Source organism: Hylaeus anthracinus, unplaced genomic scaffold (assembly GCF_026225885.1).
Source record: "Hylaeus anthracinus isolate JK02 unplaced genomic scaffold, UHH_iyHylAnth1.0_haploid 4, whole genome shotgun sequence".
NCBI classification, from domain to species: Eukaryota; Metazoa; Arthropoda; class Insecta; order Hymenoptera; family Colletidae; genus Hylaeus; species Hylaeus anthracinus.
Genome location: NW_026535289.1, coordinates 13,901,243 through 13,916,374, shown reverse-complemented (window position 1 = coordinate 13,916,374; position 15,132 = coordinate 13,901,243). Strand labels below are relative to the sequence as shown.

Below are 15,132 nucleotides of genomic sequence, written 5' to 3'. Positions count from 1 at the left end.
GCCTTATTTCGTGAAACAAACTTTTCATTAAATCATTCCTCGTGAAACAAAAACATATCGTAGAATACAGGTTAGGTTATGTGCTTCGACGAGACTAAATTTAAGATAGAGAGACAGTGCTATTCTTTAAGGAACTTCAGCCATTTTATGTGCATTAATGAAAATAACTCCGAATAGAATTCGTAAATTTTGACACGAAAATGAATAATACGACAAATGCTAGATTATATGATTTACGATTGCCTCGGGAAAAAATTTCAGACCCGTAGACGTGCGAATCGGTGTGAAGCGATAAACGTGTTAAGAGTCTTTTAGTCCATCGTGGCTTCAGAGGTCACAGCGTTCCTTCAACAATAACACCCCTCTCGAGGCTCGTCCCGAATGAAAGACGTCAATGAATTTGGCGAATCGCATAATAACTCTTTGAGGCCTGATAAGACACGCCGGAGAAACCTGGGAACGGTTTGTAACCGGAGAATTTAATTAGAACAACCGCAGCTCGCACGTGTCGAAGGTTCCACGGCCATTGCAGCCACCGAGTGTCCGGAATGCGACGTATTATTTGTCAACGCGTGAATTTTTCCCAACGCTACGACCACGATCGTCTCGTTTTACCAAATTTCGCTGTAGTCGATGAATATTCGCCACCGCGAGTCTCTTACCTAATTATCCACGATAAATTAACGATACGAATAGTTTCTTTTTCCTGGGACGAATGAACGAATAATTGGGACGCGAATGCATAATTAATTGGTCATTAGAGCAATTACTGTTCCGAGTTCGCTAACGGCCAATTAATTATGCACGCTGGAATACTTTTTTTTGGCTCCTGCTTACTTTACGAAATGTACCAGTTTGAGCATTTTTTTTTTTTTTTTGCGCGCGCGATTTGATTATATTATAGAATTCAATGCTTCGCGAATAGACAAATTCGAGGTAGCTCGCTTTCGAGTCTGTTTAAATTTATGAACCCGTCGGAATAGGTTCGCACGAGTGTTTACATAGAACAAGATAAACACACTGTAGTATTTATCGTGGTTACTTATTTTGTGGTTTCTTTACTAGAAACTCATGCTAGTAATAGAGATGATTTCTTGAATAATCCTGGGTGGGCCCCTTCGATCAGAGTCCAAGATAGATTTTTTACTTGTAGGATGACGTGTCGCTGGAAATACGAGTACCATTCCCATTCATTCATCGCGAACATTCTAATCATGCAGCGTTACGTACGCGTAGCAATTACGTGTGTGCGATCTATTGAATTCTAACGAGTGACATCGTCGACTGCGAGTCGAATTCGGTGAATCGCGATGGAATTTTATTCGTTTCGATTTCAAATCACCGATGATTTAATCCCCACTAATGTTGGTAAACGTGATAAGTTGTGGAACATTTACGAAATTGACCGGTGATTTTATATAATCCTCGAATCGTAGTGGGGAATGCGGTAAACTTGTTAATGCATACGCTGACGCTGTCTACGTGGAAATACTGTCCGAGTAGGTTTAGACCTAGCCCGTACCTCGATGGAGAAAAGGGTTAAAAACGTTTCCAGCCACTTTTTCACTGATGCGAGCTTATTAGGTTTACATCCCCCCGTTTAGAGAGATGGTGCTATCAGATTTTTGATCCGACGCACTTTTGAAATTTTGAAATTTTGAAACTTTGAAAATACTGAAATTTTGAAATTTTGAAATTTTGAAACTTTGAAACTTTGAAACTTTGAAAATATTGAAATATTGAAATTTTGAAATTTTGAAACTTTGAAAATACTGAAATTTTGAAAATTTGAAATTTTGGAATATTGAAATTTTGAAACTTTGAAAATATTGAAATTTTGGAATATTGAAATATTGAAATTTTGAAATTTTGAAACTTTGAAAATATTGAAATATTGAAATTTTGAAATTTTGAAATATTGAAATTTTGAAATATTGAAATTTTGAAACTTTGAAAATATTGAAATTTTGAAAAATTTGAAATTTTGGAATATTGAAATTTTGAAATATTGAAATTTTGAAATTTTGAAAATATTGAAATATTGAAAATTTTGAAATTTCAAAACTTTGAAAATACTGAAATTTTGAAAATTTGAAATTTTGAAAATTTGAAAATATTGAAATTTTGAAATTTTGAAAATTTGAAAATATTGAAATTTTGAAATTTTGAAAATTTCAATTTAAAACATAATGTAAGTAAAGAAAATAGTAAGAGTATGAAATTCACGCGTGTTTGCGACAAGTAGAGAACAAAGGCGATTTTCTTTTCCTGCAAATGAAACTAATAAAACGGTTGGCTGAACTGGCACAACGTGGCCGCCCCCAACCGCGTATGTTAATGCAATTATATTACGGGGACTAACAGGTTGCCCCACTTGTTTAACGTAACATCGCGTACGATAGCGTTTCGGATATTGCTCGATTAAACTCGCCCGAATCAATTGCGTTTTCCGTTGCCGTGGGTTCGAGTACGCACCGCCGATGTTTGTTTAACAACTGACGCACGGCGCGAACTCGTAAACAGAGAATTCCGTTTCGTTACGTTTTAATTGATGGCGCTGGAACAACCATAACGCAGAATTATCTCGTCGCTAGGCAATAATAATTATCGTAGTATTTATATCGTAACTTCATCGAATTTCAAGAATTTCAAGAATTTCAAGAATTTCATTCAAATTTATTTTCTTTGACGTTTGATCTTTCAGAATTAATTTTTGTACTTCTTCAGTGATAGAGAACGCGTCAAACTAATCAATCACATTTTATATTATTCATTCCAAAACGAGTCGATAAAAGTTGGGATTTCTCAATTCCAAAACAGTATATTCGATAAAGATGAATATCAACTATACTACGTTATTAAAAATTTGCAATGGAAAAAATTCACCAAGAATTGGAACGAACTTTGTTGATAAGCCGAATATCGACAGACGCAATTTCCACCTGGCAGAACGTTACGTAATCTCATGAATTCGTTATCCTCCTTATAGTTGGCGTCGTCACATTTTGGCAGAGGCGTTTACGGTACTGCGTAACGCGCAAATAGAACACGGGCACATTTATCTCGTCCCCCGTAATTTTCTATGCGAATGATCGAGCCACGTCGGTTTTGCAAAGAATAAAAAAAAAAAATAAAAAAAAAAACAAAACGTGCCAACGATGTTTACGATTACGTTAGGCGCTAAAAAAAGAACAGTAATGGTATGCCGGTGACTGGGAAACGAACGATAGCGACTTTGCTCGAGGCTAGTTGCGCATTCTTTTGTTTCGATGATGGCTGATGATGTAAAACTCGATGATGTAAACAATCTTTTGCTCTGAAACACTTTTGCTTTTATCGAAGAATAATTCTTTCCATTTTTATTAATAACGTATTAGTATCGCGATTAACTAGCAACGCATCGAGTTTTCTGAATTCATAAAATTATTCGTGAACAAAAAAAGAAGAAGAAAATTGATACAATGAAAATAGGCGCGATGCTTATAATAATTAATGCTAGCAAAAATAATAGTAGTAAAAGCATGTCGAGTGGCAATGCTAGCATGGGTCGCGAGAGACCCAGCCTCGGCTCAGACGTTCGTAAATACGAGAACGGTGGTTGCAGGCGAAAATATGTTACACCGATGACAACTTTCCGTACATTGTCGAGTTCAGTAAACTCCCTGGTCACGGTGACGTGAACGTGAGCGCCGCATAAAGGGGCTTAATGGAGAAATGACTTATTTCCAGCCCCGTAACCCGAACACTGGTTCAGGCATAGGTAGGTCACGTCATTGTGTTGGTATCCCAAACCGCCACGGTTCCATTGCGCCGCGTACCGACGTTGCGCAACACCTCTCGGTATTAATTTCGGTTCTTGCATCGTGACCGTAAAGCTACCCTCACGTTCGACATAGAAAGAAAAAAAACATATCGCAATTTAATGATTTCTGTTTCTGCCATGTCACGGTGCCGGGCGTAACCCTAGGATTCGAATAAATCCGAACAAGTTTCGTCTGTATGTATCAGGTTACTCCAAAAGTTTCTTCCATTTCATTAATAAGTAATATACAGGGAGCATTTTATGTCTAATACAACATCAACATCTAAGAAATTAGGTTGTCTAATTATATAGACACTGTCGCACGAAATAACTGAGTGCAAGTCACGGAAGAAACTTTTAGGGCGGCCTAATATTTTTCAAGTAAATATGGCGGCACCTTCTGTCCTCACCGCCAGAGGGACAATGCGCGTTGTATAAACAATTACCGATCGAACTCTAAACATCCCGGCGACTGAAGTACCGACCCGGCCTTACCGACCTACCCTTACCGACGAATCCACTAGCATTCTTTCGGCCCAGGACGAACCACGCTCTCTCTTGCTCTCCCTTTCTCTCTCCCTTTCCCTCTCCCTTTACAGAACCGCTACAAGGCCACCACGCCACACCAAGACGAACTTTTCCGTATTATTCGAATCTAATCGCCCAAGTTACGCTTCCATAGTACGTGTCCCGCTCTCAGTGATGCATTCGCAAAACAAAACCTTCGTTGTAATTGATACAAATCGTCACCGGCCCCGAACCTGCACGAATATACGTCGTGTATTCCCAGGTTGACGATTCCGTTCCATTTTTCATAGCTTTACGGTCTGTCGGACGGACCCGTGCGCACGTGGACGGGACAGCGAGGAAATCGACGAACGGTGATCAATTCTCTATCTGAACGTTTCCCTTCGCTCACGCCGACTGAGGAATCCGAGACGTGACTTACGACGCGTCGGTAGAGATTAAGAGAAATTTCTCCGGCAGGGGCTGGACGCGGAATCGACGTCGTGACTCATGCCCAGGCGAGAATAGCGCAGGTGTGCATCCGGGAAGTCGAAGATTTGCGGTTTAAAAACGGAGAGCGGCGTGCGAGGCGCAGTTTCTCCGGTCGTTGAACGAAATCGAGATATGAGCTGACGAGGAAATTCAGGTACGAATGTGTTGGATTGGGAAAGTTGAGTTTAGGAAGGATTAGGTAGTAGGTGAAGTGGCGGGAGGCGTCGCGTTGAAGATTAAGTGGGACGACTATATCAGGATCGGGATAAAAATTATATATATCATATATATATTGCACTTCATAATATATATATATATATATAAAATTTTTATCCCGATCCTGATGTATATGTATATATATATATTTTTTATGTATATTATATATATAATATATAAAATATATTACATATTTTGTATATATACATATATATTGCATATAACATAGATATATATTGGACTTCAAACGCACAAACTTCATTCAAATTCGATTTAAATATAATTACTGTAGGGGACAGGGAATGGCCCGCTAGGTAAAGCGAATGCCTGCGAGTCTTCGGGTCGCGGGTTCAAATCTCCGTCGTTGCAATTTTAATTTTCTACTTGAATTTTACTAGATAACTATCGTTAGTGGAATATTCATTTATTATTCGACTGAAAGAACAGTATTCAAATATTATTTAAATAACGTCGTTGGTAACGAACCATTACGAGTGAGCGAAATGGACGCTCCCTCCAGGAGGGGGTACACCCGTTCTCTCCCCCCTGCTCTGTTTTAACGTGATTCTGCGGGATGATAGAGCACACGTCCCATGTTGATATATGTAAAGCATTAGGCGTAGATGCCCGATAATTCCGGTAATGCAAGTAATAAATTCTACTACCATCCTGCGAAAGTGTCTTAAAATTGAAGGCGGGAGGAGCTTTGGATCTTTCCCTTAGATGATTAATGATCTCCATTTAGATCTCCATGATCGCGGTAGCGCGTCAAATCGAAGTAACTTTGTCCCAATTATCTATTACAATTTAATTAGATCTCGATGCATACAATGCCGACCATTTATCGCACACTATCGCACTATTCGGATACGGCTTCCCAGATACGCGCCTCTCGAGCACTTTGCATTAGAACTGATTTGCGCTTCAGTTGGCTCCTTCACGTTCATTAGTTTCGTCGATATTAATACGATACACACTTTCAAACTCGCAAAGATCATCCGAATAAACGTTGCTCTATATTTCCATTCTGTACGCGTACACGTATACGGTATGTTATTCCATATTTTTACTCCACATTTCTTCGTTCTATTTTATTATTTCTATATTATATCATTCGAGATTTTCGGTACAATTTCTTTTTTCACATATTTATACATCTTTGTATACGTCCACGGTAGCGAAAGATTGTTTTTCACGCTAGGCGTCGTAACTTCGCAGCCGCCGGAAGTGGAAAAAGGAAGAATCGCCAGGATGCCGGGCGAGGTGCGCGCGCAGCCCTTAGGCTCGACGACATACGACGGTAGCACGATGCAACCGGACGAGGAGATTCAGTACGCGCCAAGGAGCCGTCCTGTCAGCTTTTACGACAATTTTAAGGTGAGCGATCGCTCCCGTGTCACGTGCCGTTGTTTACAATCGCGTCGGCTCACGAAAGACATACGCGCGTACACCGCGAACTACAACAATTCGGTGTAAACGTGTACGAACATACGAAGTGTGATCCACCGCAGAAAATCTTTAATCGAGGCATTAGAAATTTTCCGTCAATATTGTCACTAATTCATTTTGTATTTCGTTCGTATTCTTTTTTTTTTTTTCTTATCATTTTTCCACGTTGCATTCGGCACTGATAAAAGTCTACCTTTGTTGACCAACAAACTTAGCCACTCGATAAACGCGTATCGCGATAATTAGCGTTTACCGAGGTCGCCGTAAGACAATACGCGAAAGTAGATCGTCCACCGATCAAGTGCGCCTAATTAAGTCGACTCGTCGCAGCGAATCGCTTATTCGCAGTCTGACCACGAATTTAGCCGAACGAAAAACGAGTGTGCGACCGCACCGGTTATCGTATCGAAATTGCGACTAAACAACTGCGCGAGTTGAAAACTCTATACCCATCTATTTATTTATTTATTGAAAACTCTATTCCATTCACGAAAACGCGATTGTTTGGTTTAGAACAATTTCGTTTCTTTCTATTTCGTTTCTTTCATTTGGAGAAATTAATTCTGTGCCCGTAAAGATATATTTAACGTTTAATTAATCACTGAATTCATTTATACGCTTATACGACGCGAATCGAATCTCTACGAAAAGAATTTCTATTCTCGTTTTGAAAATGACCCGGCGCGTAACTGTGCGTAACTGTGCGTAACTGTCGAGTCTATGGCGACCATCGAAAGTGAACTTTTATTTTTTTGCTTGCTGCACTCTTCAGGACGCGTCCATGGTGACACCTTGCGTGACTTCCGCCTTCAGCGCCGACAATTTGAGTCAGGTTCGCGACAACGGTATCGGCACGTCGATGGCCGCGGCCAACAACAACAACAACAACAATAGAGTGAGCAACGCAGTCAGCGCTGGAAACGTGTCGAAGATCCACAACACCAAAGTCACGGGTGAGTAGACTCGATCTTCGCCTCATCTTTGCTTCGATTTACTTTTTCAAACATTCCATCCACAATTTTTTTGTTTAAATTTACGTTTCACGATTCTAAAGTTAGTCGGTGGAATACTTGTTGCATAATTGGTAGGTTAGGTCGACCCCAATTGGAAGAGTAAGTTACGTATCGTGGAAGCATACCGTGCTTGGAAACTTAATGGATCGAATAGCGATGTAAAACGTATTTTATTCGATGCTTTGATTCCATTCTAATATAACTAAGTTTCGAGACACGTGGTCTCGTAGCAAATTAGGATTCTATAAACGAAACACCCCATTGCTTATTCTATAAAACCCTTTTCACTCTGTAGAGAGAACCCGTAATAATCTTTTAATGACGCACGTTGATCCGATTAGAACAGAAAAGAAGAAAAACGCAACTCGTCCAAGGCTCCGACAGGTTCTCTAATCTTTTTATTGGTGCTTCGTGCGTGGTTGAACACGATAATAGTTGGCTTTAGTTTGCTGGAAACGAAGGGGTCTCGAACGAAACGCGATACCATAACCTCTCTCGCGCACTCGATTCGTTTCGCATACGTTCTTATCGACTTCGTCTCGTCGATCGAGCCACGCGGCGCGATCGTTGGCGCGAGATAAAATTGGATGCGCCATTGGACTATCCTAGGAAAGTTCGTCTGTAAATAGAACGGTCGCCGGTGAAATTCGGTCGTCGCTATACTAGCGCCGTTATCCGGCCGGACTTTCTCGGATTTCATTTTGCTCGCCTAATAGTCAATTCCCGCGTACGTAGCGGGGCAAAACGTAACCGCGCGGATCATTTCGCGCGCTTTCTAACCAACAAATTCGTTAGAATTCGAAGATAGAAATTGGGAAGCTCCATGTTGATTCATGTTTCGAATAAATAGTTTTATTAACATGCGATGCTTGGCACGAAGGGTTTTTCGAGGTTCGATCGTGTAGGGATATTTGAATCTTTCAACAATCTTTCTTTGTACTTGCAGCGCCGCCTGTAAATTCAGCGCGCATTGTTATAAGCCGTTAGATGTGCCAAACGTGTATCAAAAAGTATACAGGGTGTCCCAAAAATGTTGTAACACTTTGAAACAGATGGTTCGAGAGGTGATTTGAAACAACTTTTTCCTTAGCGAAAATGTTGTCCGAAGCTTCGTTATGGAGATATTAACAGAAAGGCCCCGACCAATCAGAGCGCGTAGCCTACGCGTCCGCGACCGCCCACCGGCATACTCGCGCTCTGATTGGTCGGGACCTTTCTCTTAATATCTCCTCAACGAAGCCTCGGACAACATTTTCGCTAAGGAAAAAGTTGTTTCAAATCACCTCCCGAACCACCTTCTTCAAGGACCTCCAACATTTTTGGGACACCCTGTAGTCTTCCTCTAGCGTTCCTCTAGTATTTAAGAAATGTGCAACATGTACCAAAAAGTATATATTCTAACTGTGTACCTTAACTTACATTTAATATTTCAATAAAACCTTCGTTGAATATTACAACAGATCGAATATTTAAAAAAAAAAAAAGTAAACTTTGGGTACATAGGTAGATTGTACCGACCATCGGCTTGAGACTCAGATTAATCAGAGATTAGATCGAGAACATAGAAAGTAAATGTTTTTAATTTAAACGTTCAAGCTACAGGCTTAAACTACATTCGTTTATTTTACATTAAATTCGTATAAATTTTTAATAAATTCCTTTTTTCAATCGATTATGTAATCTCCTTCGTTATCGACAGCCTTTTGCCATTTAGTGTAAAAATGTTGCATGCCAGATCGATAAAAATCAATGAGCTAGTGATTGATAAACAAGTATTTGAAATTGAAAAAAAAACGACATTACTTTACAAGTACACCTAATATCACAGCCATCGACTAGAACTTTCCTCGACAGAAGCGTCCATTGTTTGCTCCTTTGGTAACGGCTCGGTGTTTACGGTGACAGGTGCCGTGTCGACGGGGAACATCGGCAGAATCTACAGACCAGAGAAGGACAAGGAACTCGGTCGTGCCCCATCGATGGCCAATTGTCTGTCCACCACGGTTCCCGTTAATCTGGCAGCCTCGCAAATCGCTGGCAGGCATACACCCACCAGGAATTCCCTCAGGCACAGCAGGATGATTGTACTTCATCGCAGCGGCCATCGTGAGTAACCGCTCTCCTTACCTGCGTCGTAAATTCCACCTTGTTTAATTTCCATCGTCGTTCTGGCGGTTTCTGTAAGGTCGACCGGGTCAGAGACGATCAGGGCTGTCTCAACAGCGTTACCGGGCCCCGCACAAATCGGTATCTCGCGTTTCCCGAGGAAGCTATCGGAAAAATCTTTTTACGAAAGTCAGGTTAGATGGAAATAATTGGAAAAATTATTTTCGATTAAAATGCGAAAATAGAATCGGGTAAAATGGGGAAAAAATCAAAGTATTTTGTGGGAAAAAAATTTTTTAAATTAAGCATCGACATTTTTACAATCTTAAAATCCGAGACATTCGACAATTTTATAAAAGACGAATTCGAATATTATGTTTCGTATTTATTTTTGTTTTTCGTAAAATTCATTCAAAAATGCACATTTAAAAAAAAAACCGTTCAATTTGGCCAATTTGTAGCAGAGCAATAACTTTTTTTTTGGTTCGGTACAAAAATCTGCCAAAATTCACGAAAAAAAAAAAGTTATTTAGCGGGGTACCATGACGTAAACAAAATTTCAACCGAATGGAAAATGGTCGATAGCGAATCCACTCCGATGCCGATACGACAGTAGCCTTTTTGCTTCCCGTTAAGTAACGCGGACGCGATGGCTTGTTGATTAACGAAATCAGAGATCGGAACGGATACGTCACAGGGTGCTCGAATGTCACCGTGCGGCCTTTCACGGTGCGATAAACATTCCTGGCCGCGGGAAAGTAATAATGTTTTTTTCGAAATCGTTAACGATTTATGTCGAGTTCGACGCGCACGAGAGCCTACGATAGTCTCTCGTTCGCGTTACGAAATCGCGGTGTCCTCGCGGATCTGTTCTAGTTGATCTGATTTTTATTTTCTAAATCGTAGTATAAGTTTCTGCTGCAACGCTTGAAAAATGACAGAAGAAAAATATCCTTACCTAGATGTCGTTACATTTTATTTTATTAGATTTTATTACAGTGTCATTATTTCAATACGGTCTACGCATTAATAAACTACGTACGAATAATAAAACCTGTCTTGAAATATCGGCTCATAGAAAGCATTCCACTGTTGTTTGGCTCGCAGAAAATATTTTCTGCCCATTTCGAGTTATTTGGCTCACGGAGACGTTTGCGCACCACTGATCGAATCGATAGCTTTCGCGAAGCGGCGGAATCGATCGACGAGGTCGATTAGAGGAGTCGACGATTTCTCTCGAAGGACATATCGAACGAGCAACCGAGGCAGGTGTACGACCGAGTCATCGGCGTGTTCGCCGGAATGCCGCCAGCCCGGTACGGGTCCATTTTTTCACGAGTTCTTTTCAGCGATTTCGCCGGCGTATCGCCTCGTAGTAGCGCGATCTGCTCTCGTAATTTCACGGTGCACCTGTGGCGGCGAGCCTGACGCCGTCACGGTAAAACGTCGAGGTCGCTGCATGGTAGCCGGAAAGATTATACTCGAGACCTCTCGGACACGCTGAAGTGCGCCCAATTCTTTGTTTCGTTACATCCAGGCTTGTCAGTCCTTCGTGTTCCGGCGCGTACTTTGTTTTTCTTCCATTAACGAGTTTTCTGTCGCGCACGTATTGTTCTACGCTTCTGTTAAGGAACTACAAAAATTGAATCCAGCGGCGGCTCTATTTTTCAAATCGACAAAACAAACCCGAAGAGGACTCGGGAATTTGGCGACGTTAAAAAATTCTGTAACACGACTAATTAAATGATGGGTAGAAATGGGAGAACTGCGAAAATTAAATCCAGCGGCGACTCTATTTTTCAAATCGATGTCGAAAATAAATCCGAATAGGACTCGCGAATTTGGCGACGTTAAAACATTCCGTCTTGAGATATAATTTTTAACCTCGTAACGATTTTTAAAATATTCGACTTAACGCATGTTTATTTTTATAAATTATTCAAAAGTGAAATTATAATATAAATGAAATTGCGTGTAAATGAAATTATGGGAAGGAATGAGAGGCAACCCTTTGATTAAAGTTACGGAGGTCGAATGGAAGCTCGTTTAGTAGTTATTAACTGGTAGTTAATAACTACTAGTTAATAACTACTAGTATAACTAGTGCAATGAGTCATGGAACGCGACGTAGAAAGCCTTATCGAAACGTCGTTCTACATGCCACTGTTGATAAGTACACGCGTCCGTGTCCGATATCCGTACACGTTTTCCGTTGCCAACCATAATTATACACGACTACTTTCTTTCCGCAACTATCGGATTGTTCCATTGTCGTCGTTTCCATATCGATAAAGGAGTATTAGATTATTAGGTGTAGAAATTAATATATTTTATACGATTAAATATTCATACTTAAACTAGCGTTAATAATTGAATATTTCTAATATATTTACATATATAGTGTATTCTTGGAAAATATATTCTTCGGTCAGATAGGCGAGGAGATACGGGCGAAGAGACTTCAACGAACGTTCAAGCGCGATTTCTGCCAAAACGACGGAGACTTTAACGAAAGCACGAACGAATAGCAAAAGAAACAAAAATCGGAACAGATTTTTCTGCCTAACAGTCGCAAGATTCGCGGCTTGATCGCAAGAAAATCGTTTGTTTCCAACCTAGCCATTAGGTACTGCAAAAGAAACGACATTACTTTCCAGTCGACATTACTTTCCAATGTCGTTTCTTTTACGTTAAATTCAAACAACTTTTTGATAAATTTCTACTTTTAAACAATTACGTAATCGCCTTCGTTGTCAACAGCCTTTTGCCATTTAGCGCGCAAATTTTCAACGTCATATCGACCAAAATCAACGAGCTGACGAGAGATAAACAATTATTTAAAATTGCACAAACGACATTACGTTCCAGTACACCTGATATAACATCAACGCCATCGCGACACGAGCAATGGCTACCGCGACCTTCCACTTAAGGGAGCGCTCGAAATTACAATGGCTGCATTGTGTCGAAATGGCCCACGTATGGATGTCGTGACCTTCCCGATTGCGCTTAACGGGGTGCATAACGCTTCCTTTGGAAGAAAATTCCTCTGCCTTCGCAGGATATCACGCGAACGCGCGGTGCATATCAAGGCGAGAGGATCGTCGACCTAGGTGTACGAGGTGGAGATGGAAATATGAAAGATCGCGGACGAAGAAGAAGGCGACGGTGCATTCTCGTTCGTCGGCACCGCAATCGATACGGGTCTCTCTTTTGCGCGAGGGTAGCATACAAAACGAGTCCTAACCGTATAGAAACTTGGATAATAGGGATGGAGATGAATCGACCACCTCCCTTCCTCGATCTCCACCTAGCAAGGTGATGTAGATCGGGTTCAAACTCGTGGACGTTTACGATTCAAACGTTAAAAGGACTTTCATCTACTGGCAGCTCATTTCGATTTCACATCTTTCTCTATTTTCTTGTAGCTTTTAATAGGGATCTTCTATTTTTTTTGTGATTTTGGAAAGGACTTTCATGCACTGGCAGCTCATTTTGATTTCACATCTTTTTCTACTTTCTTGTAGTTTTTTTTATGGGGATTCAAACGTTACTCGTAGCTCTTTCTCTTGCGACGAAGCCGAATCGTCTTCACGGAAATTAGATCGGTATTTCCTTTCCGGTATTTCGTTATTGAATTTAGGATATCAGAGACCATTTAGAAATAACGGTCGGTCCCATGAATATTCGTACCCCTCCATGTCTATCGAAGAAATTTACTTAAATTAAAATTGTAGGTTTGACGTTTCCACGTGTATGTTTTCTATAAATATGTACACGTGTAAGCGTATTCGTATACATATTGTAGCATCCGCGCCTCTCGTGCTGAACAATACGAGAACGAGAACCTAATTTATTAGATGTGAATATCGTATAACAGTAACGGAGCATAATGAATCGTACGCAATTTAATAATGTAACATTAGACGTAAAGTATTTAATCGTGTAAAATATTGTGTCATTAATGTGTTACTTATTAATGAAATGGAAGAAACTTTTGGGACAACCTGATATTATTTAATTTAGCCAAACTTCTTCGATAGACAGAGGGTACGAATGTTTACGGGATCGAGCGTATGTACCGGGTGTAGATAATTAATTCCGGGCGTTTACATTCGATAAAACCGAACCTTCACGAGTGTGCATCGACGTCTGGGTAGTTTAAGAATTTCCAAGAGATAGGAAGCGCGGGTGGGCGAAGCAATTTTCCACAATGCGGTTGCACAACTGGTGTTTCTCCTTACGCAAGTCATCGTTCATGCATCGAGGTCAACGAATAATGAAAACGTACCGCCCAGTACGTTTCCACGTTCGGTTTACGCGATTAGGTCGATAAATGGCACTCCTTCGTCGATATCCAACGTTTCGTCGGTCTGGAAGACTTCAGGTTGTTCCATTAGGTTGTCCGAAAAGTTTCTTTCGTTTCATTAATAATTAATACATACACAATATTTTATGTTTTACGTTACAGTTACGAAATTGTGTACAATTCATTTCGCTCCATTACTGTTACAGCATCGATCTCTAAGAAATTAGATTGTCTATTTATATAGACACTGGCACAGAAAGTATCAGGTAGTCCTAAAAGTTCCATTTATACTTCTGTTTCTCAAATTAATACGTGAAACGTACTCTCAAGTGTCACAAGAAAAGATAATCTGTCTCGTTTCACAATAGTTTCTCACCTCTCTCCTATAGTCGTTATACCGTTGCTAGAAAATTTCTGTGATTTTTTTTATTATTAAATTTCGATACAGTCATCGGCACGAACTTATCGGACGATCTAATATAATCGAATGCAACTCGCGAAAGAAACTTTTGGTACAACGTAATATTTCGAAATTTTTCTGAAGCAGTCTGTCCAAAGCCAAATCCGATAACGAAGAAAGTACCGCGGTAAGTTTCCTGAAAACGAACCCTTTCGTTGATGGTCATCTGTATGCAATTATTCTTCCGGTTGATAGGGATGCCGAGGAGGATGAAAGACAATCCCGCTCGCGCTTTCGTTAAAGTCTCCAACTGGCGGTATTAGGGATGGCGTGACCCAGTGACGTAGCGAGGAAATCTGGCGCCCGGGCGAATTTCAATGAATTTAATAATACAGATAATTTCAGATCGTTCCGTAACTCAAAGTTTCCGATACGTACTAATTTGAATATGTTCGAAAACTACTCCGAAGTTTTGAGACTTTTCTGGGACGTATAGTTTGATTGTTTCAATAGTTTCTTATTCAGAAATATAGCACTAGCCTTATAGCACTAACCACGATTCGACTTTGTTGAGATTTCAAAACCACTGCGCGCTATTTGGCCATTCCCCTCACTAATGTAGTCGAAATCCAGGGGCACGTGCCCCCAGCTGCCTCCCTTCCATCGATACGTCACTGCAGGGAGCCCTTCCGCGGGTTATCATGGTTTCGCTCTGTCATTATCCTCTGGCCAGTGAACGAGGATTTACTGCGACTGGCTATTCTCCGCGCGGAGATGATCATTATTATTATTCTCTCTCTCTCTCTCTCTCTCTCTCTCTCTCTCTCTCTCTCTCTCT

The 15,132-nt window shown here is 40.5% G+C and overlaps 1 protein-coding gene across 4 annotated transcripts in view; it reads left to right on the top strand.

Annotated features, from left to right (window-relative positions):
- The window catches only part of LOC128895018 (uncharacterized), a 21,655-nt gene that overhangs the window by 2,041 nt on the left and 4,482 nt on the right, over positions 1-15,132 (top strand). Inside the window, exons 2-5 of one of the 4 annotated variants that reach the window (XM_054157223.1) lie at positions 4,790-4,955; positions 6,236-6,394; positions 7,239-7,419; positions 9,385-9,585. In XM_054157223.1, the coding sequence (XP_054013198.1) occupies positions 6,269-6,394; positions 7,239-7,419; positions 9,385-9,585 (508 nt within the window). In that variant the 5' untranslated portion in view covers positions 4,790-4,955; positions 6,236-6,268. Of the gene's footprint in view, positions 1-4,789; positions 4,956-6,218; positions 6,395-7,238; positions 7,420-9,384; positions 9,586-15,132 lie in introns of all 4 variants that reach the window. The other 3 variants (XM_054157224.1, XM_054157225.1, XM_054157222.1) reach the window with 3 other exon arrangements.